General features: G+C 51.3%; 10 protein-coding genes across 10 annotated transcripts; 6 read left to right on the top strand and 4 right to left on the bottom strand.

Moving 5' to 3' along the window:
• Window positions 1–226: 226 nt before the first annotated feature.
• BDW47DRAFT_64307 (putative class V chitinase) lies at window positions 227–3,337 on the bottom strand. The gene is made up of 4 exons (XM_024819510.1): window positions 1,413–3,337; window positions 1,148–1,357; window positions 993–1,091; window positions 227–920 (listed from the first exon to the last, which is right to left on the bottom strand). Exons 1-4 carry the CDS (start codon window positions 3,117–3,119, stop codon window positions 453–455), a joined length of 2,484 nt encoding a protein of 827 aa, XP_024669233.1. The 5' UTR covers window positions 3,120–3,337; the 3' UTR covers window positions 227–452.
• A 1,570-nt stretch (window positions 3,338–4,907) lies between these two features.
• Window positions 4,908–5,661, bottom strand: BDW47DRAFT_110691 (uncharacterized protein). The gene is made up of 2 exons (XM_024813787.1): window positions 5,118–5,661; window positions 4,908–5,064 (listed from the first exon to the last, which is right to left on the bottom strand). The coding sequence occupies exon 1, from the start codon at window positions 5,646–5,648 to the stop codon at window positions 5,184–5,186; it is 465 nt and encodes a 154-aa protein (XP_024669232.1). The 5' UTR covers window positions 5,649–5,661; the 3' UTR covers window positions 4,908–5,064; window positions 5,118–5,183.
• A 570-nt stretch (window positions 5,662–6,231) lies between these two features.
• Window positions 6,232–7,346, top strand: BDW47DRAFT_110690 (LysM peptidoglycan-binding domain-containing protein). The gene is made up of 2 exons (XM_024813786.1): window positions 6,232–6,797; window positions 6,860–7,346. The coding sequence occupies exons 1-2, from the start codon at window positions 6,356–6,358 to the stop codon at window positions 7,144–7,146; spliced, it is 729 nt and encodes a 242-aa protein (XP_024669231.1). The 5' UTR covers window positions 6,232–6,355; the 3' UTR covers window positions 7,147–7,346.
• A 383-nt stretch (window positions 7,347–7,729) lies between these two features.
• On the bottom strand, window positions 7,730–8,589 carry BDW47DRAFT_110689 (WSC domain-containing protein). Its single transcript, XM_024813785.1, has 2 exons — window positions 8,086–8,589; window positions 7,730–8,033 (listed from the first exon to the last, which is right to left on the bottom strand). Exons 1-2 carry the CDS (start codon window positions 8,369–8,371, stop codon window positions 7,933–7,935), a joined length of 387 nt encoding a protein of 128 aa, XP_024669230.1. The 5' UTR covers window positions 8,372–8,589; the 3' UTR covers window positions 7,730–7,932.
• Window positions 8,590–10,734: 2,145 nt separating this feature from the next.
• Window positions 10,735–12,747, top strand: BDW47DRAFT_110686 (putative MFS multidrug transporter). The gene is made up of 6 exons (XM_024813784.1): window positions 10,735–10,927; window positions 10,976–11,070; window positions 11,134–11,457; window positions 11,501–11,653; window positions 11,700–12,061; window positions 12,116–12,747. Exons 1-6 carry the CDS (start codon window positions 10,771–10,773, stop codon window positions 12,666–12,668), a joined length of 1,644 nt encoding a protein of 547 aa, XP_024669229.1. The 5' UTR covers window positions 10,735–10,770; the 3' UTR covers window positions 12,669–12,747.
• A 277-nt stretch (window positions 12,748–13,024) lies between these two features.
• On the top strand, window positions 13,025–14,101 carry tfb5 (TFIIH complex subunit TFB5; the record flags this gene model as incomplete). Its single annotated transcript, XM_024813783.1, has 3 exons — window positions 13,025–13,163; window positions 13,221–13,372; window positions 13,422–14,101. Coding segments are annotated over 3 exons (339 nt in total), but the record flags the coding sequence as incomplete, so codon positions are not given.
• On the top strand, window positions 14,102–14,945 carry BDW47DRAFT_110683 (Hsp20/alpha crystallin family protein). Its single transcript, XM_024813782.1, has one exon. It carries the CDS (start codon window positions 14,210–14,212, stop codon window positions 14,720–14,722), a length of 513 nt encoding a protein of 170 aa, XP_024669227.1. The 5' UTR covers window positions 14,102–14,209; the 3' UTR covers window positions 14,723–14,945.
• A 253-nt stretch (window positions 14,946–15,198) lies between these two features.
• On the top strand, window positions 15,199–16,197 carry BDW47DRAFT_133565 (DUF1115 domain protein). Its single transcript, XM_024817866.1, has one exon. The coding sequence runs from the start codon at window positions 15,303–15,305 to the stop codon at window positions 16,173–16,175; it is 873 nt and encodes a 290-aa protein (XP_024669226.1). The 5' UTR covers window positions 15,199–15,302; the 3' UTR covers window positions 16,176–16,197.
• A 1,175-nt stretch (window positions 16,198–17,372) lies between these two features.
• Window positions 17,373–18,749, top strand: BDW47DRAFT_133561 (enoyl-CoA hydratase/isomerase family protein). Its single transcript, XM_024817865.1, has 3 exons — window positions 17,373–17,575; window positions 17,665–18,290; window positions 18,358–18,749. Exons 1-3 carry the CDS (start codon window positions 17,463–17,465, stop codon window positions 18,465–18,467), a joined length of 849 nt encoding a protein of 282 aa, XP_024669225.1. The 5' UTR covers window positions 17,373–17,462; the 3' UTR covers window positions 18,468–18,749.
• A 9-nt stretch (window positions 18,750–18,758) lies between these two features.
• Window positions 18,759–21,471, bottom strand: BDW47DRAFT_110680 (isochorismatase family protein family). The gene has a single exon (XM_024813781.1). The coding sequence runs from the start codon at window positions 21,426–21,428 to the stop codon at window positions 18,894–18,896; it is 2,535 nt and encodes an 844-aa protein (XP_024669224.1). The 5' UTR covers window positions 21,429–21,471; the 3' UTR covers window positions 18,759–18,893.
• Between the last annotated feature and the right edge of the window lie 88 nt (window positions 21,472–21,559).

Here is a 21,559-nt window from a genome sequence, read left to right as displayed (position 1 = left end):
ACAGACCAAATCTTGATTGGAACGTTAAACCTTGGAGCCATGGAAAGGATTACGAATGACTGCAAGATTTCCAATAAAAAAAGAAAAGAAAATGAAGCAAAAAATGAGAATATGCGGGAGGACAACTGGGCAAGGCATCTGAGGTTCACCAATTACATGTTTCACAGTTCAACAGTTCCTTGACACTGAGTGATAGGGCTAACCATGTAGATTACGGGGCTGCTGTTAGCAGTATCCAGCAAAATCCCACAGCTTGTGGCGGCACCGAAATGACGTGCGCCATTGAATGAGAGAAGCTTTAGCCCACCTTATCCTTATTCTTATTAGGCCGATATATCTTCGTATATACATTAATTGCGTCAGTCCATGCGTGATCGCCTTCCATCCCCTCTCAGCTCCATGGTGGCATGTTGTAAACATACACGGCCGGCTGGTCCCTCCAATGCCCTGGTTCAGTTTTCGACCTGCCATGGGTCCTCGCCATTGTTGACCGCTTTCTTGAACTCGGCCCAGGTAGTACCATTGTTGGGCGGATCATTGTACTCCTGCAGATCCGTGGCCCAATCACTGCTCCCGCCCATATTCAGGTTCTTGTAGACGGTCTTCCGCGCGGTCTTGATCGCAGGACTCATGTAAGCGGCCCATTGATTATCGTCGTAGACCAGGATACTGCTGTGACTGGTTGAGTCGGTATATTGCTGACTGACTCGGCTGGAGTTACTGATAATCTCGTTTATCTCCGCATCGGCGATGTAGCCTCCTGTGGCTGTGCATACGCCTTTCGTTGCGGGTGAGTCGGTAGGGGCTCCGGTGAAGAAGCACTCTGGACCGTGGCATTGGGGATCGGCCATGGCGAATGATCGAGCATAGCTTGTCATCCCGATGACCACTTTGTTCGAGGGAACGCCTGCTTTGGTGATCTGAACGATTGCGGAGATCTTGTCAGCTTTTGGCACAATCGGCGATGACAGTTTACGCTAGATGATGCTTACCATGACCATCGAGCTCATAGTTTCAGTCAGGTTGACATGGCTGCGGAGACACATGCCTGAAGGGCAACCAATTTGTGAATCCTTGCTTCCTGCGTCCCACTTCGCAACAATAATCAGCATTGGGAATCCTAAAGCGGCTAGTAAAGTATTCTTACTTGTCCATGAAAGTCGTAGGTCATATAGACGATATAGTCGACGATTTTGCCCATGGTCTCAATTGGGAAGTTTTGCAAGTAGTAATACGAAGACGGCGCTGCAATTGAAACCGACTTCCCCCGGAGCAGATTTTTGAGGACAACGAGAAAGGCGAGATAGTTTTCGCCGTCGTCTTGGTCGGCAGGGGGGATACCGGGCATGTCAGGGGCCTGTATTAAGCTATGTCAGCAAACATGTGTATATCTTCCTGTCTGGACAACTTACTCCTGGATATTCCCAATCAACATCAACGCCATCAACGCCGCGATCCTTGATGAAGTTGGCGACATTGGTAGCAAACTTCAGCCTATTGGCGGGCTTGACGCCCTGGCGGAAAATGTGATAAGTATCGGGACTAGTGGAAAAGCCCCAGCCGCCAAAAGAGAGAACCTTCTTGGGGCCTGAGATGTTCAGGAAGTTCGAGAACTCATATTCCATAATTTTATCTTCGAACACGACCTCGTAGTCATCGGTGAGTGTGGCGAACGCGAAGTGCAGATGCGTGTACTTCGAACCATCAATCTGTAGGGCATCCTGGTACAGACATTCCCGACCATTGAAACTGTACCCCTGATAGTATGCAATACTTCGGAAGACCTCGGGGGCATCACTGCGGACAAGCTGGGTGCCGCAGTTGGAGATGCAACCGGCTGTGCCTTTTTCAGCGGACCCTGGTGCACCAGTGCTCGTGTCGATGCAGAATTCATCCGTAATACCACACTGACCCCAAACATTGCAGCAGGCATTCAGCGGGCATGGATTGAGATGGGTGAGATTAGTCGTATCTGACGGGATGGGAGTGCCGGGCATTTGAGGGCCACAGACCGCGTTCTCCAAGGGGGCTGGCATGGGCGGCGTTCCCGTGCTGAGACACATAACGGTGCCTTTCCAAACGTTCGAGCATCCGTTCCAGCCCCAGGTGTTTTTGTTGAACTCTTCCAGCTCGCCGATAGTCAAGCTGTACGCAGCAGCCAGGTTGGAACAGTTGTCATTCGGTTGAACTGTATACGTGGCACACGACCCATCCGCACCAGGCTTGGGCGCAAGGTCCAGCAGTGCTGCCGACTGTTTCGCACCGAGAGATGATATTGAGCTAGAAACAGCCTTTGAATTTGTTGCAATGGTTGAGCCGAGCAGCGGCGTAGTCAGAGCCGCCGTGCCAGTGATGTTCTTGCTATCAAGGAACGAGAGACAACCTCCTTTGGCCCAAGCCTTCATCGCATCTTGCACGGCGGCAAAAGTGCCATTGCTCGAAGCAATCAACCCAAAGGTAAAATCACTGTCCTTGTTCTGGTCACAAAGCTGCATAGCCACGGTTCCAGTATTGACAGGAAGCTTGGGGATATTATGTTCCGCGGTCCTGAGGGCGAAGGAGCTGACGCTCTCCTTCTGCAGACTCTTTCCAATGTAAACGCCAACCGAGGCTGAGCCCAAGCGGGCAAACAAGAACGTGCTGTTCTTGCTTGCTGCATGATCGACTTTTAGGTAGCGGCGCATCTGCTCCAAAACCGCACTGATGCCGGTTGCAGATAATGCCCCGTCGGCCCACCACCCAATCTGGTAGGTAGAGTCTACAGACTCGACAGTGGTCTTCACCTGCTTTTGTGATTGTGGAAGATTGTACCAATCCGCGCCATTTGATGCGCAGGCGTAAATACGGTGAAAGGTCTCCGGGTCATCCACCTTATCGTACAGGGAAAACTCGTAAAACAAGGACTGCTTGCAGGACTGCAACTGCTCAAAATTATGGTATGCCGACCAATTGGATGGATTGGGACCTGTGATGCGGCAAGATGTGGGACAAGGATCTGAACCACGATATCCAGGGCTGGCAGGCTTTCTGAGTTCGGAAATCTCTGTCGCCGAGCCACCCTCGACATATAGCAAGAGCCCTAGGGCCCACGCGGCTGTACTGAGCCAGAACGGAGTCATCGTGCCTGGGCGATACCCTCGTCGTTATTGATATAAGAGTAAAGAACGCGGTGAAAGTCAAAAAATGAATGCGACGGAAAGAGGAACACCAAAGACTGGACCCAGCTGCACAGAAAAGAGTGAAAGCGATGCAGGCGACAGGCCTAGTCTCTCATCTTGGATGCGGTTTCTTCGCGGCTTTTGTATGATTTTGTACTCCAGCGAGTCGACGGATATGTTCGCATCAATTCATCTAGCGTTCTCATTCTACACCCTTCGTTGATATCGGCCCTCGGGTCCGCTGCAAGAATTTGCCGGCCATATTTCGACCAATCGCCATCTGGACAGGATTTTGCATATGGGAATCTCAAGGAGGTAATCAAACATCGCTTAACCTCATGAGCGCCACCCATCGCCGTTTTGCCGGATAAAGCTGATCAAGCCTGCTGTAAGAGCCTCATCCCCCATTACAGAGTAGTGCAGTCAAAGCGCTGGCACTAGTTTCATGCGCACGATTTAGCTTCAAGACAGGACTCCATCCCAGCCTGGAATGGCTTTTTCCAGGACTTGGCATTAACGAGACTTGAGTCAAGCGGAGATGAGGAGTTACATCGTGGACGCATGTCAGCACGCCCACCGCCATGGTAACATCCACCTCATTTCACATGATTCTAGTTCGATTCTGTCGACCAACCGACCGATCCTTTTGACTGAAAAGAATAGAACAGTTAGTATACTGACAATGCCATTATGTTAGTTGTTATACCATCGTAACTTTGACTGTAGTAATTTAACCTCGACACGGTTGTCATTCTAGAAACCTCCCATGGCGTCTCTGGTGGCGCAGTGGCAACCTGTCCCCTGCATATCGGGGAATGAAGCCTCCAAGGTGCTTTTCGGAAGATGATATGACCGCTCGGGATAACATCATTCACACGGGCCCAAAGGCAAGGCGTGAGGTAATGATGTGGGTATTCAAGGTCAGTTTAGTCAGGTAGTTGCTCCAGCAGTTTGACCTCGCACTACCGTCAAGGTCATAGTGTACCAACGAGGAAGAGTGGTGAGGAGCGTTCAATAGAGGGATTCCACCAAGACTAGTCGATCGAAGACCGTTCAGTCAGGAACGAGAGAGTTGTGATGCTGTCGGGTAAAATGAAGGCGAACGGACCATCTCGTGATCATGCAGATGGTTCGGAACGGTTCCACACTCCGGCGGGTCATTCCGTCCGCCCCTCAGGCACCGAAGCCTAAGTTGGTCACGGGGTCTTCGGGTGGCTTCCCCGTTAAGAGGATGGATGCCAGGCAACTTTCCTCTTCCTATACTAACCAATCCACTAGTTTCCTTTGGATCTAGCTCTGACTAGCAGGCAGACATTGCCAAGTAAGTCCAGTATATTTGCATCCGTTTAAGCTAGTAACTGACTTTTCCATGGTACAGATGACAGGGTTGCGCTGCTAGTCTGAGAAAGTAGGGAGGGGAAATTGGACCATGAGAAGGCTGATTCTCCATGACGGTTGATAGTCTATTGACTCCAGGATGTCAAAACGACAATCATCCGTCGATTTTTGATCTTACAGAAGAACATCTGGACTTGAAGCATGTATATATCTCGAGATACGTTCGGGGTGGTCTATCTCTATCCTAGTAGGGCTGGCCGGTGTTACGGATCTCCCCGGATCAACGGTCAACGCCGATCTGTATTTGACGATTCATATCATGATCGGGTGGATCACTACTATCCCAACCACAATATTAGTATTGTGGCTCACAGGCTGGTTCCAGTTGAGCACTTCCTTGGCAGTAGAGTATGGATATAGTGCTTACCTAGCACAGTCCGCTTGTTCCGTCCATTGGTGAGTGTCTTTAGATTACAGCTAGTTACCTGGAAACCTCCTTAGCCTGGCGTATCAAAAATTTCGTCGGTCACTTGGCCCGGGGAATTTAAATATCACAAAAATCCGAAGCCTGCCAGGATGTTAATAGACGATACTACTGCATGAAAGGCAAGTGAGTCAAACCATGCAAGAACTTACAAACCACCCAATCACCACTGATAACCACACCCTCCGACTGGAAATTGTGCCCTAGTGGCTGCATTTTTGGCGGCCGGACCGATCACTTTGGGCGACGCAGCGAGACAAGCTGTTGCCGTCAGAGCCGCGGACATACTTGATGCCGCGGTGGGGCTGATTTTGGCCTTGCAGGTATTTGCAGTGGGAGTAGGGGGGCAAAGTTACTACACATGAAGCGTGCTTGTAGGTTCTGTACCGGGCGTCCAAAACCCCCGTGATGTTCCATGCATGGCTGGGACTTGCGGCAAATGCCGTCGTCCGTTGCGGTGACAAAGTCCGGCTGCGGGGAGCCGTTCTTGGTGGAGGAGTAGCAACCGTCGCGCACCTGGTAGTTAATTGTGTTCGTGATGCCCTCCTTTCCAAGAGCCTGGGAGCGATCCTTGTAGCAGATGTCCCGGGCGAAAATTCAGGCTCCCTTCGTCTGGGGAAGGGAGCTGGTACTTGTATATTCATAATAAGGCTTGACAATAGATGCATTGATTGACGATAGGTTGTTTTTTTCCCATGGCATGGATGCGATCATCTTACTAGATGCTGTTGTCGACCTACTCCAAATCATACGAGCACCTCTGGCTGAGACACCCACGAGAGGCGAGTTCTGCACGGCAAAGACAATAAGTTTCTGTGCCGAGGGAGCAAAAGTAACATTCCGCGGAAATATGACATCTACCTGGTGTAATCTTTTGCCTCGGCTGCCGAAGTGATGAAGTCCTGCAATAGGGCCAGAAGCAGCCAGCTCGAATAGAATCCCATCCTGATACAGAATACGATAATGATTGCAGGATAGAGGAAACGGCTGGATCTTAGGAATAATGAGGCTCTGAGTTGATAACCTGACAATGGGGAGCCTGACTAGGCTAGACGTGGCTGCACTATTGGCATAGTTTTATTACCCCGTTGGGTTGCAACATGGTGAACGGTCCGCCACCCACCACCAAATGACACCGAAGTGAGACATTCCCCAAGGTCACTCTGCAGGACTAACCATAGGGCAATAACAGCCGATAAGTCAAACGGCCGCATATGGGGTGATTTAGATACACTTCCATGATTGATGGGCGTTGAAGAGCTGCTGCCTTCTGGAAATAGATATAAAAGCAGGCACGGAACTGTATGGACTCAAATCACCAACCACTCACTCTTTCTCTCTCTTTTCCCAAGTAAACAGTATAAAAAAATTCAACATGGGTTACAAAGCCGCCCTGATCCTGGGATTACTCCCCCAGTTACTTTCCGCAGCCATTGTCTGCGACATGTCCGCTGCAGCTTCCAAGGGCGATACCTGCGAGTCCTTCGTCAAAGCCTGGGGCACGACAGTTGAAGAGTTCGAAGCATTGAACCCCGGTGTCTCCTGCCCCAGCCTCACAGAAGGTCGGAAGTATTGCGTGATTGGCACCGTGACTGGAGGTCCTGATCCTACGTCGACCACCACGACTACACTGAAGACCACAACCAAGGCCACCACCACCACTTCCTCGTCCAAGTACGAGCCCACCCAGCCCGGCGTCCCGGCAAACTGTGACAAGTTCCACCTTGTCGCGTCGGGCGACCAGTGCGACACCATCGAGGCCAAATACGGCATCACCGACGCTCAATTCAAGGCGTGGAACCCCGACGTTGACGAAGGTATGTATTTTCTCCCCTACAATACCAGCGTTAGATTTGCAACTAACTAAACACCAACACAGGATGCACCAACCTCTGGCTCAACTACTACGTCTGCGTGCACGTCCCAGAAGCCACGACCACTCCCTCGGTGCCCGACCCTACGCCCACGCCCCCTGCTCCGCAGCCGCAGATGCCGGGCGTTGTGAGCAACTGCAAGAAGTTCCACAAGGTCAAGGCGGGTGACAACTGTTATTCGATCGACACCGCGGCGGGCATCACCCTCGATCAGTTCCGCTCTTGGAACACCCAGATTGACGCGGGTTGCACCAACTTGTGGGTGAATTACTATGTCTGCATTGGTGTTTAACGTTGATTGGATGCATGGTCATCTATTCTCTTAATGTCTGTTTGAGTGAGGGAAGTGATGAGGGGACTGGGTAGATGGTTTCCATGACTAAATGGCTGGAATAGTTGGCTTTCTAGGCTCCTGTCCCTCCCTTGGGCCACAGTACAATCTTTTAATATATTCCGACGCCCTATATAATTTATTTATGATTTTGCTCGCCATTCTAAATTCTCTTCTAGCGCTTCTTTGCTAGATTTAGGGACCGCCTGCCTTATAGAAGATGCTACTGTTCCCTGATATAGTGGGTATATAGTCAGTGGTGTCACATATACTCAAACTATCAACAACTGCATTGACCTTCTGGCCAAATCAAAACGACTACCAATTCTCTGAAAGCGCATATGTCTCTCGTAATCTGAGGGTCGACATTACCAGTAGTGATTATGTCCGTAAGTGTAACGAGGTGCTGTACTGCAACAGATCCTCAAGATGAAGCCATATTGCGAGGAATACTCCATGGCCTTGTTTGAGTTTCTCTACACTCAAGTAGTCCAACGATACAGAGGTACATTATGAGACGGATATGAAAAAAATAGGCCTGTCATACAAAAGCCATTTAGGACATGGCAACGGTGCACGTAGATTGTACAGTAGCCGAAAGCTAGGAAAACTCAAAATTGCCGTATATCCGTCCATAGTCGACCCATCTCCGAGATATTCATTCGTTTCAGCGATGATATAAACAAACTTAACGGCACCACTCAAATCATACCCAGCGATCAAGCAAAAGAAGTGTTATCCACCCAATCAAGCGACGAAAGTCTCAGCACGGACACCGGAGGGCGCAGGCTTAGTATCAGAGCCCTCAGCCTTAGGCAACAAAACCTCCCAGAAACCATCTCCACCGCCTAAACAGAGTCAGTCTCTCCTAATATCAATACATGTATGTGATAAACTTACAAGTAGACTGGGGCCAGCCATTGCATTTGGTATTGCACTTCTCCTCATCAACCTTGGAGTCCTCCGAGGGCACCTCATCGCCACACCAGCACTCGTTGCCGCCGGAGACAGCCGCGACGGGGGCTCCACGGTCGCTGCATTGCTTGGCGCAGAGTTCAGTGCTCGCGTATTTAGAAGTTCCGAGACTCTTCAGGTCGCCTGAATCGCTGTAGCAGGTAGTGGTGACGGCGGATGCGGAGATGGTAAGGGCCAGAATGGAGGCCAGGGAGAGAGTTTTGGAGAACATTTTGTTGTTGATAGTGAGCGGAGAGCTGAGTATAGAATGGGGTTCAATTGATTGTATGGGGTTGGTATGGCTGTTGGATGCTGTATTGCTTGAAGCACGGAATAAATAGCATATTTATATCCCTTCTTCGTGCGATGTACATCTCGATCATAATCGAGCATCTTCATTATTGAGTTTGATGTGTTCTATTCTTGGTCGTCGATAGTCAGTGATGAGGCGATGCAGTAGACACTAAAGCTGCGGCCCGAGACAGCCAGCAAGTTCAATGGCTGCTCAGGACCCAGTGATCGCCGCCTGTTTCAGTGATAATGCTTATGGTCCGTATCTTGATGGCTCCCAACATCATTTTTTGTCGTAGCTGTCTCAAAGAAGCAAACTAGCATTTGCCCCATGGGGTTTAGGTCTGTCGACGTCATGGGCTGGTGTACGGCGATCGCAATGATGTTGGCGATATGTTGTCTGATCTCGGCACTCTAAGCCCTAAAAGAGGATAAATCCCGACCCAGGTGGATATCCGGGGCATATTACTTCTGAATCATGCCTGTCTGGAAGTGGATATTTCAGTAAAGATCAGAAGGGTAAAGTCATCTGTAATATTGGTCTATTGTTACTAATTATAATACATACACCTAGAACACTAAAATCTCACTTTCATCGAGAGATGGATTCGATTGGTCCGCAGTGGAAAGCTATATTGAGGTACTGTAGAGAGCTTTCATGCTCCGGCGTTGGCCTCTTCTCATGTTCTTTGTCATAGTTCTTTTAAAGGTCCACAGAAGAAACCATTCCAATACAAGCAGCCACTGTCCAAATGCAATCATCACCGTGGCTCGTAAAGCTGGTCCATCACGCTGCGGCCGACCCCACGACTTGAAAGGGCCATATAGTTGGTAAATCTAGTATCAGTCTATCTCCAGCGGAACTTACCCGAGGATGGAATTAGCATCCGTTGATCTAAGAATCTCACAACTCGAGCAACTGCGGGTGGCGCTGCAAGGAGTACTCTTATTCTCTATGATTCGTCTAGTGTCAAAATTCGTCACATTTATATGGATCCAGGGTCAATCCAACTGCAGGATGATGGTAGTATGACTTGTTATATATACCCCAGCAAGGTACAGCAAGGTACAGCAAGGTACCTTCAATTGCAGTAGATTCAACCATCATGTGATTGATTTGTCATTGTGTATAACAGTGTATGATAGTGCATGATAACAGTCACTCAAGGGATAAATCCCCCTTAAAGAATACTATTCTCTGAGATCAACCGTGGCAAATCAGCAAGGTCCCCCCGCGCAGTTGGAATGCTAGGTACGCGACGGCTAAAAGAAGGGACTAGAGGAATTAAACACCATGAGAAGCCTCCTCTAATAGACCAATTTCCAGTTTTCTCCTGGCTAATCTGGAGTTTCACATGAATCGTTCGTAAAGTATCGATCATCTATCTCTGGTGAGACTTTGGGTACCATATCCACTCTGATCCATACCCCGCTAACCTCGTGTTCCTGGTCCACACCTCGTATATCATGCTGATCTCTCTGCTTGAGCTGTGCCTGGATGCTAGATCCTCATACTTAGACTGTTAAATCCTGCATATCGATGACTTTTCTTTAATTCCTTGCCTCAAAATCCGTGGCCTACCTTAACCATTGAATATCTTATTCGATCAAATCTATCACTTCTCCTACCCACCCAATCCCACTCACTCCATTCTAGGCCCTAACCATTCCCATATTTTCAATGTACAAACCATTTTTGGTTCATAAATGCCGTTGAAAATTCGATTAATTCCAGAATTTTTCAGGTCCGGTTACTTGTAACATCTCTCGGGGTTATGACACGGTTTCAATGAATGACCCACGGCAGCATCCGCGTATCAACAATCCAGTCCGAAATAGAACGATGGCTGCCTCGTCCATATTCCGCAACTATGGCCTGCTTTTGAAGCTCATTACCTGCTAGGTATGGGGGCTTTTTTCGATAGTCTCCTTGTCGAGATACAACCATCACAACACATGTTTTCAACCATCACAGCACATCTTTTGGACTATTTCCATACTTACATTGCAAGGTCCCGCTGTAATATGCAGTTGCACACATATCAACTATATCAACCGGAAGCTACCAGGTACCACTGAGTAGAGCAGGCAGGTATAGCGAGACGGAAACCAAATGCCGGCAATGATGGAAATATCCCGCGGTGATTGGTTGGATACCCCGGACTGTTTACCTAGCTCGGCAATGAACAGGTTGATCATGATTAGAAATCGACTGTGCTGTCATTCTCCCTCTGAGATCCTCCAGGTTTCTAGCTCAGTTATCCCACTTCTGTAGTTCCATTCACTTGTTGGTCTCAATGGATACGACCATCCAACATCAATTATTCTATATCCGTCACAATGACAGCAACGCCCCATGAGAGAGCATCGTCACCCTCCGAGGACACGCCTCTCATCCGGCGTGCCTCGGAGGAGTTGCAAGAAGCTCATACCTCAATGACGTTTGCCAGAGGTTTCGTCATAACCGTGACGATGGGACTCTTTCTTTTTATTCAAGGTACCAGTGGGTCTCCGGCGTGTGGAACGGCGCATTGACACAGCCCAGGCACCAATGTATCGATGATGACCACGGCGCAATCGGCTATCTCCGAAGATCTCGATGCCTTCTCCGCCACTACCTGGTTTAATTCGGCTTATTTGGTAACCCTACCTTCTTTGAATCACGGCGACAGTCTCTAAAAATAATGGTACTGATCAATGAAGATCGGGATGTCCAGCGTCACTCCCCTCGCAGGCCGTCTCTGTCAAATATTTACACCCCGCATCTATGTGTTGTTCTCCTCGATCGTCTTGTCTGTAGGCTTGTTCGTCACGGCCGCTGCTCCTAGACTCGGTGTATTTCTTCTGGGAAGGGCCCTATCCGGATGCGCTGGGGGTGGCTTGTTAATCACAGCAATCATCCTCTCCCTTGATCTGCCCAGCAAAAAGCGGAGAGGCGTTTTCATCGGGCTTATCAACGTGGGAGCAACCACCGGCATTGCGTCCGGTGCGGTCTTAGCAGGATTATTTACTCCTCTATACGGCTGGGTATGTGTCTCTGCCGTCCATGAGTCAGGCTAACAGCTTCCAGCGCTTCATCTTCTGGATTCAAGCCCCTCTCTCGCTTGTACTGGGGCCCATTCTATATTTCTCTCTCCCCCCGCCGGACGGAGATGAAGGGCTATTCTCCCATTCCCTGGTGGCAAAGTTAGCCAAAGTTGACTACGCGGGTGCCATTGCCTTGGTATGATTATCAATCGCAAACATCAACCTCGTCTGACCAATGCCAGGCGCTTTCTGTGTTCCTACTTCTGTTCGGCCTCTCATCCACAGATATTACAATCACGCCCATCATTCTCTGCCCGATCATCTTCGGGATCTTCCTTCTCATCGAGTCCAAATACGCCACGGACCCCATCATTCCAATCCAGGTTCTCAAACTGAGAAGCGTCGTGTTGACCTGCCTCGCAGGCCTCATCTCCATGATGTCCCGCTGGGCTATCCTCTTTTTCACGCCCGTATACGCCAGCGCCGTGCGCACCTGGCCATCCTCAACAGCGGGTCTAATTCTAGTACCCACAAACGCCGGCTTCGGGCTCGGGGGGGTCCTAGTAGGCTGGCTTCATATCCGCAGCACCAGCAGTTACTACATGTACATCACTCCCCGGCCGAAAGCAGCCAAGACCGAAGTAACTAACTTCTACAGATCCAACCTCATCGTCTACCTCCTCTTCGCCCTAACCAGTCTCACCCTCTCCATCCTCTCGACCCCCACCTCCCCAACAGCAGCCTATCTAACCACAACCTTCCTCAACGGCCTCTCCGCCGGCGCCCTCATGAACTACAGCCTGACGCACGTCCTGCACCTAACAGACCCCCAATCGCACTACATCGTCAGCTCCCTCCTCGGCATGTCCCGGAGCTTCGCAGGGAGTTTTGGCTCCGCCATCGGCGGCGGGTACTTCCAACGTCAGTTGAAGAGCAGCCTGGAGGATGGGTTCGCTCGATACGGCCTGTCCGGTCGCGAGGCGCTTCTCCGGAAGCTGCTGGGTAGTCCTGCACTTGTGGGGAGCTTGACGGGCGTGGAGAGGACGGTCGCTATTGAGGGGTATGAGAGTGCTGTTAGGAGGCTGCTTCTTGGGGGTTGTTTGTTGACGCTTGTGGCTGGTGTTGCTCATGCTGGGACGGGGTGGAGGCCTTATTCTTCTGAGAATGGCAAGAGGGGAGATGAAGATGGAGAGAGTGGTGTCGTGGAGTAAATTTGTCTATCATCATGCATATATTATCTATAGATATGGGAACTAAGCCTCAGAGGTAATATAAGAGCGAAAAGCTTAAGCTCACTTACTGCACCTATTGGAATATGTTGAGGGAAACTGCCAAATTTTGGTAGCGTTAAATCACTATGTTGGCTCCTATAAGAAAATACTGCCTATCACTATCACAATATTCCTGTTTCCTCTACATAAAATTGAATCGATTGATGTACTCGTTTTGTCTACCTATTGTCACGTGATATACACGAACATGTACCTGTCAGGCAGAAAGGCAATGAGATTATGTAACAATCTAAGAGCCAATAAAACATCTGGATGAATGATCCACCCACCTACAGGTAGGTTCCATCTCATCATTTCTTCTCCACGATCGTGAATTCCATAGTCCTCAGATCACCCTTCAGTGTTTGTTCTCTACTTTCGCATTCAGCCCAATAACTTTTACCCAGCCAATCACAATGCCACGCGCAGTCAGAGGTACACCAGACACCTTATCAACCCAACAAACCAAGCTAAGCTAACCCTCTCATCTAGGGGTTCTCATCGAGTGCGACCCATCCGTCAAAGCCATCATCCTCAAGTACGACGAAGAAAGACACGACTATATCGTGGAAGACCTAGACGATGACCGTCACCTCGTGATCAAGGAGAGCCAGCTGCAGAATCTCAAGTACCGTCTTGGAAAGGTATGCTGCTTGGAGTTGTGGATGCGCGTGCTGTTGCTGATGTGTCTAGGAATTGGATGACAAGGTCATGCAGCCTGACGAGTCGGAGTCGGAATAAACCATCATCAACTCTGTCAGCTTTAGGAAAACCGCTTCCTATGTTCTAGACTGGCGACCCCTCCCTTTCCGCCACCTTCGGTACTACACACTTCCTTCGCGTGAGGTAGAGCTGTCTATTTCGGTATTTTGGGTGGGTGGAGCAATTGCGTCCGATTGCTTGCTTAGTGATACCCATGTTGGGTTTGTTACACTCGCGTAAGCAGGGGAATCATCTAGATACCCGGGGCGTAGGGGTCTGCCTTTTGATAGCATAACTCATGGGAAGCTGCACGCGTGACGTCATACTAATCAATTTTTTGCTCCTGCTGGGTGTACAGGACTGTGCTTGAGCTTGACAGGGAGTGAAGGAAGCAGCCGTTGTGTGATCTCATCTGCTTGGGTCATGGTGACATTGTCACTGCCGACCATGCGCGTTCGACGTCACGTGACCGCGGAAGCTGCTAGAAGCCACTAGCTATATCGAGCACCAACTGGTATCATCAGCAAGCACCTTCGCCAACCTTCGAGACATCTCCAGATACGCCAGGATAATTTGTTTGTGATACCCTGGCAGTTTCTGGAATCATGCCTCTCAGGTATATTAAGGGGGACCAGCCCGTGGAGTTGATCCCATCCATCAACAAGAAACAGCAGTACAAGGCAGCAAGCAAAGCCTAAGACAACTCTACCAAAACACATCTCACAATCAACTCTCGATTTTCTTCTCAATACTTTCCACTTTCCACATTCAATTCCAACATGTCTCTCTTCCGTACCATGCCCACTGGCGGCGACTTCGCCCCTCTTTTCCGTCTCCTCGATGACTACGATGTCCACCGCTCCGGAAAGGGCCAAACCACGCCGGTGCGCTCCTTCTCGCCTCGCTTTGATGTCCGCGAATCGCAGGACGCATACCTTCTAGATGGCGAGCTGCCAGGAATCGCCCAAGAGGACATCGAGATCGAATTCTCCGACCACCAGACTCTCGTGGTCAAGGGCCGCACCGAACGCCAGTACCACAGCGAGCCCTCCGATCAAGAAAGCAACCAGAGCGACACCGACGACAACACCCAGACCGGCGAGAAGCGCGTCAAGAAATCGAACCACCGCTTCTGGGTGAACGAGCGCTCGGTCGGTGAATTCCACCGCAGCTTCAATTTCCCGAACCGCGTGGATCAGGACAACGTCAAAGCCAGTCTGAAGCATGGCGTGCTGTCTATTGTTGTGCCCAAGGCGACTGCTTCGGGCTCGAAGAAGATTACTATCGAGTAATTTCTAATCTCGGTCCTGATTACGATTGATGGCTCTTGAGCTTGCAGCTTGCTCTGATTTGATTAACGTTTATTAAGTTTGCGGCTTCTACTCTAATTACGATTGATGGCTTTGCGCTAGCATAGCAGTGGGATATGGATTGTTTTGCGGTTTTCCAAGTTTGTTGTACCAATAATGTGACTGGATGGAATATTTAATCAAATTGAGTTTTTATACTTGAAAACAATACATTGCATTTCTCGCGTAGAATCGCATATTTCACGTAGTACACCATAATTCTTCCCCCCAGGAATTCAAGATCGTGTGGAGGAAGCATGGAATGTGGGTCTCCTGCACCTCCAATATCAATGGATGATGGATGTTCCGATACCGGCATGACAAACCAGTCAAATATTGCGATTGGTCTATGATCGTGGATGGCTTCATGTTCACATACATGGAAATCAAACATCCTCAGCCCTAAAACCTCACCACCAATTCGAGTAGTACTACACCAGTAGACCATATATACCTTCTATTTTGAGAAACACGCACCCAGTTTGCAATTGCTCTAATTCAACCCCCCATTGCAGCAATCAAAATGGCCTCCATCCTACCACCAGATATCATGGCCCTCCAACTCTCCACCATCGATCTCCTCACGGCCATGTTCCCCACACCAGGCGAGCTGGACATCCCAGCCTCCACAACAGACTACATCGACCGACTCCGCAATTGGTGCGAAGACCCATCCTCAGCACCCCCCGACACACCAGCTCGACTCGACCTCGCCGTGCGACTCCCGATCCCATCCAGCAACCAAATCATCCAAGTAAACATCACCGTGCCCCTCCAGCACACCAGCTCAGAAACAGAACTCGACGAACCCCCACCACTCAGCTACACCCTCCGCCAGCCGGAGTGGCTCTCCCGCGCCGAGCTAGCTTCCATCTCCGCCGACATGCCCACAGACGACATCCTCTCCGCCTTCCAATACATCCAAGACACAGCATGCGCACACCTCACCTCAACATCAACATCATCACCAAACCCGACCTCCACCTCCAACCCAACTCAACCCATCATCCGCGCCTGGTTCTATTTCCCCTCTCTATCCACGCGCGAAAAGCGCGACGACCTCGTCCGCACCGCCCCAGCCTACTCCCTCACAGGCTTCGTCCTCGCCGGCAAGCCCGGCGTCCTCTGTCTAGAAGGCGAGTCAGCGCGCATCGACGCCTACATGAAGTACATCAAGACGCACTCGTGGGGCGACATCCCCAGCCACCAGAAGAAGGTCAGCGAGCGGTTCCGGCAGACGGAGGCCGTGGAGCGTGTTTTCGACGGAATGGAGGAGATCACGGACTCGTTGGGCGAGAGGAGTGGGCAGCGCGCGAACCGGGGCGATATGCAGGCTTTGGAGGCCTGGTTGGGCGCGAGGGGGTTGGGGGAGGCGTTTGAGAGGGTGATTTTTTGAGTTATCTATATATGCATGTGCCACTATTGTTATCATTGTGCATTGTTGGTTACAATCTTCACATCCCTCCGTTCTTACTTGTCACCGGATGAGATACTATAAAGTTTACCCACATAACGTGAAAAGTGTCTGGATATCTTTTGTCGCAGAGTGGTCATTCTTCGCAACATTACTTTCCCTGCGAAGAGATCAGCCCGGATCCGACTCATGATGATAGGGCTAACATGGTTACACGCGAATGGTCCTTGCGTACCAACTATGCCCCTGGAATGTGTACACATTGTGGGATGTCCAGGCTTGCACAGCTTTGTAGTATGCTCTATTTTGTGTTCTGAATCTATTCGATATTGGAGATCCGCGGAAAAGGATAAATCAGAGAAGGATATAAATGGACAAAGAACAGGTGAATCAGGTTCTGACAGATCGGATTGGAAAAGCTAGAGATAAATATAAACGGCGCCAGTGTTCTGATTCAGACGGGATGCAAAGTAGTCTGTATATACAAGTGGGTTAATCAAGAGACAAGAACAACAAGAGAATATATAAGTAAATCAGCATTGGATGAGAGCATGTTTAGGTGAAAGAAGAAGCATATCAAGCATACAAATCCTCATACAAAGTAGTAGTCATACATTAAGTAACCCTTACTTCAGGCTCATATCAATACTCATCTCTACATATCTGACCCTGTATGTTTCTTCTTTCACTTAAAAGTCTCTATAGTAAGACGATACAAGTAAGACCCAAGCAGCTAACAGAATCACACCACATACATGACCACATATGTACCATATATACGATTGACATCAACATACAGTAGGATAACGCATACTCCTCTATTGACAGCTGCGCCAAATGATTACCATTACTTAGTTAGGTTGATATGGGTGATATCAACATCTGTTACAACTCATCCATCATCCAGATATATATTCGGGCCGAGGCATGTGAAGCCGGCCTCACATTCTCAATTCCCTCACTAATATTGTAATTTTTCAACATTATATCTTTGAGGTAGTTAATATATTCCATCAAATACGAACTGTCTCTTGAAAACCCATTCAAGCACTGTTCACAGTATCCCTGTGTGTGTCCCTGTGTAGTAGACCAAAGCGGTGACATCTCCGCATCGGGTAAATACCTCGGCTCAGCCGGACCTCCAGGTAATCATCGCGCAGCTCGACGACCTGTTTACAACTCATATCCTCCTCTACACCTACGTCTTACATTCCCTCTCTATCTCACCTTCACTATTATCTTTTTACAAACAATCTTTTATACTCCAAAATGCCCGACTACTCCTCCATCAAGCACTTCAACGTGCACTTCCCCGCCGAGCACCAATATGTCGCCCACGTGGAGATCAACCGCGCCGACAAGATGAACGCATTCTTCGAAGCGTACGCATCCTAACCCCCCTAATAGCAATTCCATCCCAATGATATTCCAATTCCAATAATGTACAAAACAAACTAACAATCATAAAAAGCATGTGGCTCGAACTCCGCTCCCTCTTCGACACCCTCTCCGCCGACCCCTCCGTGCGCGCCATCGTCCTCTCCGGCGCCGGCCCCAAAGCATTCACAACAGGCCTAGACGTCAAAGCCGCCTCCGAAGGCGGCGTCCTCTCCGCCGAAGGCGACGCCGACACCGCACGCAAAGCGGCCCATCTCCGCCGCTACATCGGGACCTTCCAGGACTGCATCACCGCGCTGGAGCGGTGCGAGAAGCCCGTCATCGCCGCGATGCACGGCTTCGCGCTCGGTCTAGCCGTTGACATGGCGACGGCGTGCGACGTGCGGCTTTGCGCGCGCGACGTGCGCTTTGCCGTGAAGGAGGTGGATATTGGTTTGGCGGCTGATATTGGCACGTTGAGTCGGTTGCCGAAGGTTGTGGGGAATTACGGGTGGGTGAAGGAGGTTGCGCTGAGTGCGAGGATGTTTGGCGCCGAGGAGGCGGAGAAGGTTGGGTTTGTGAGTCGCGTGTTTGGGGGCAAGGAGGAGTTGGTGAAGGGTGCGTTGGAGGTTGCGGGGTTGATCGCTAGTAAGAGTCCTGTTGCTGTGCAGGGGACGAAGGATATCTTGAATTGGTCGAGGGATCATCCCGTGAATGAGGGTATGCTCCGTTCTTCCCTTTTGCTCCTTGAGACTGGATATAGTTGGGATGATGCTAACGATCATAGGCCTCCGATACACCGCAGTGTGGAACAGCGCCGCGTTACAGACCAACGATGTGCCCGCGGCAATGTTATCGGGGATTCAGAAGCGGAAGCCCACTTTCGAGAAGCTGTGAGCTCTTCGATTGTTTCATTTTGTGTCTCATGGCGATGCACGCATGTACATACTACTCCGTACATACATACTATAACAGATTGGCTTGTCTGGTTGGACTGTTTTTTTGTTGGTGTTTGGTATTACTTCGGTTGTAGATGTGGGTGGTTTTCTTGCATCCTGTGCCAAGCTGAGGACGTCAGTTATAGATCCACCTTCTAAAAGACGGATTGTGTGATATGACACTGTATTGCGACTCATCCGGATACTTGAGTAATCCCATCTACATTTTCTCGCGACATACTATCCGAAAGGTTGATATAGCAGGCTCTACCATACTATACTATCCAACCAAATTGGTAAATATAATTATTCTATTCATATCCATACCTCCCCAAACAATCAAACAGCCCCTCATAAACATCAAAGCTAACGCCTCATCATAAGATCATTGGGTATGTGTCTGTGAATTTGTTTGTGTTTCCAGCACCTTCTTCACTATCGACCGCTTCTCCACCCGCTGATAATACTCCGCTACATTGCGGTGCGTTTTGGTAGATACCACTCCCTGCATGACCATCTCGCGTAGGATGGGCCAGAGCGCGCAGTCGTCGATCCCTAGTGCTGGTCCGCAGAGGTAGGCTTGGCCGGCTAGCGTCTTGTCCCATTTTTCGAGATTCGTGGCGAGATCCCCTGGGGTGCCATCGTGGGCTTGGTATTGGTCCCAGCTGGCGAGGAGCTGGTCGATTTCGTCGAGGTGATCACCGCCTTGGAGGGCGGCAATTCCGGGCCGGGGTGGGGAGGATGGCGTCCGTGCAAGATATGTGAGGATGTTGACGTCGCCTGATACTTCCGTGCCTTCGCTGGGAGTGAATAAGGGTTGCGCATGAGACGGCGTCTTTGACGTGTCAGGCATGTCGTACCGCATGCCGTTCTCGTCGAGCGCCAGTCGTACCCGGAGATTGGCGATGTCGTCGGTGCCGAGTGCGAGCATCGCCGTCGACGATGTCACAAAGTTGACTGCGTCAAACCCGCCCCCGTACACCTTCTCCCAGTCGAAGTCGACGCTGCGATTCTCTTCTCCAAAAGCCCGGATTAGCCGCTCCGTCTCGGCCGGATCGCCGTGGATTACAGGACGGCCCTGTCCTTGCTCCTTGGAGACGGCGCCTTGGCCCCAGATCGTGTCGCCCCGGGCGTCCACGAACGTGGCGATGCGGCGGAAGGTCAGCGAGATACGTTGTCCGCCGAATGCGCGCTCATCGAGCGATTTCTCCTTGTCCGGGCGTTTGTCGGGCCGGATACCGTGCAGCCAGCGTCGGTTGGTCTGCTCGCCGAGGATGAACAGCGACTCGTGCGGGAGCGGGATGCGCTGCGTTACCCGACCCGACGCCCCGTCTGTCTCGTGAGACTTGGTGCGGAGGACCATGGTGCGCTGACACCCCAAACTCACGTTGCAGATGAGCGAACCCCGCGCGATGTCGAGCGTCTTGTCCGAGTGCTCCGAGATGCGGTCGTCTCCGCCGCGGTACAGCTGGATGAGCACGTGGTTGAGCGGGTGGCCCAGGATGCGCTCGACGAAGACCCGCACATCGTTGACTGTCCGCGTGAACGGCAGCAGCGGCGGCGACTCGTCGGCCGGATGGCGGTAGATGGGGATGGACCCGTCGGGCTGTGGCCGGCCCTGGACGGCCACGAGACGCGGCACTTCCCCGGAGAGATGGTACATCTTCTGCCAGGCGACCTCGTCGCGGATCTGTTCGAAAGCTTCTGGAGGGAGGTCGAGCTCGTAGAGGATGCGGGAGTCGCCCTCGCCGATCCGGTCGCCGGGACGACAGACCTCGGGCATCTTTTTGGGCGCGGATGGGCGGCGGTAGGATGAACGGGGGCCGGCGTCGGATTTGCCCTCGGATTTGCCCTCGGGCTTGGCGTCGTGGTGTCGTCGCGGGCGGCGGGCCCGCGCATGCGATTTCTTCTCTGGAGAAGCCGGGGGCTGCTCCTGGCGACGGTGGCGGCCGCTGGCGCGAACGAGGTTGGCGAGCTCCAGTAAGTTGCCGTCCTCGTCGTCGGACGCATCGGCTAGTAGGTCTCGGACCGTCTGCTGCTGGCCAGCCCCCGGCCCTTCCGGTGAGTCGCGCGCAGCTTTGCGATTCCGTCGGACGTCCAGCTCGTCCATGACGGTCTCGATGCCGGCGGGGGTCACCCACCGGGCGGGTTGCGGGTCGCCCTTGCGCGCGATGACGTCGGTCTCCTCCCAATCTAGCTCTTCGAGTAACTCCTGGACGGAGGTTCCGTTGGCGCCCAGGATATCGGCCATGCGTCGCATGGCCTCCTCATGGCGCTGGAAGCTGCGAAAGCCGAGACAGTCTTCGACGACGTAGACGGAGAAGCCGAGACGCACGGCGTCGAGGGCGGTCGCGTAGACGGAGACGTTGGACAGGGAGCCGCAAAGGTAGATCTCGGTGACGAAACGAGTGCGAAAGGAAAGGATGAGGCCCTGATCCTGCAAGGCGGAATAGTCGGATTTATCGATGAGAGTGTCGGAGGGGTCGACGGCGGACAAGACAGGGGCGGGGAATTGAGCGCCCGCGGTGTGCGGACAACAGCAGCGCGGGGGATCGACGGAGAGGAAGGCCTCCTCGTCCAGGGGGGTGATGGGCTGGATGGGGCCGGGATCGGACGGGGGTTCTAACGGGGGTTCTGATGGAGGGTCTGTGACTTTCTTGGCGGGGCGATCGAGCACGACCAGTTCTTGGGCGTCAAGACCGATCAGCGAGCGACGGTCGGCTTGGTGTGAGCGGACCCAGACGACATCCCCGTTGCGACGAAAGGCGGTGGTCAAGGGGGCGAGGGAGTCGAGAAAGTCCGAGGTATTAGGGACGTGCAGGGCGCCCGAAGGACGGACGAAGTCGTTCTGAAAATCCAGCAACAATAAAGCCTTTCTGGTGTGGATGGCGGGCAGGGTGCCGAAAGACGGGAAACTCATCGTAACATGGTAGTGTGATTGAGATATTATATATACATATATAGGACGATTATCGACCGTCGGGTGGAGAGAGACTGATGGTAGAGAAAGCTAAGGAGAAGAGCGAGGATGAGGAGTGGGAACGAGAGAGA

The sequence above is a fragment of the Aspergillus candidus genome, assembly GCF_002847045.1.
Source record: "Aspergillus candidus strain CBS 102.13 unplaced genomic scaffold BDW47scaffold_49, whole genome shotgun sequence".
Classification (NCBI taxonomy): domain Eukaryota; kingdom Fungi; phylum Ascomycota; class Eurotiomycetes; order Eurotiales; family Aspergillaceae; genus Aspergillus; species Aspergillus candidus.
This window is presented reverse-complemented; position numbering and strand designations above follow the sequence as displayed.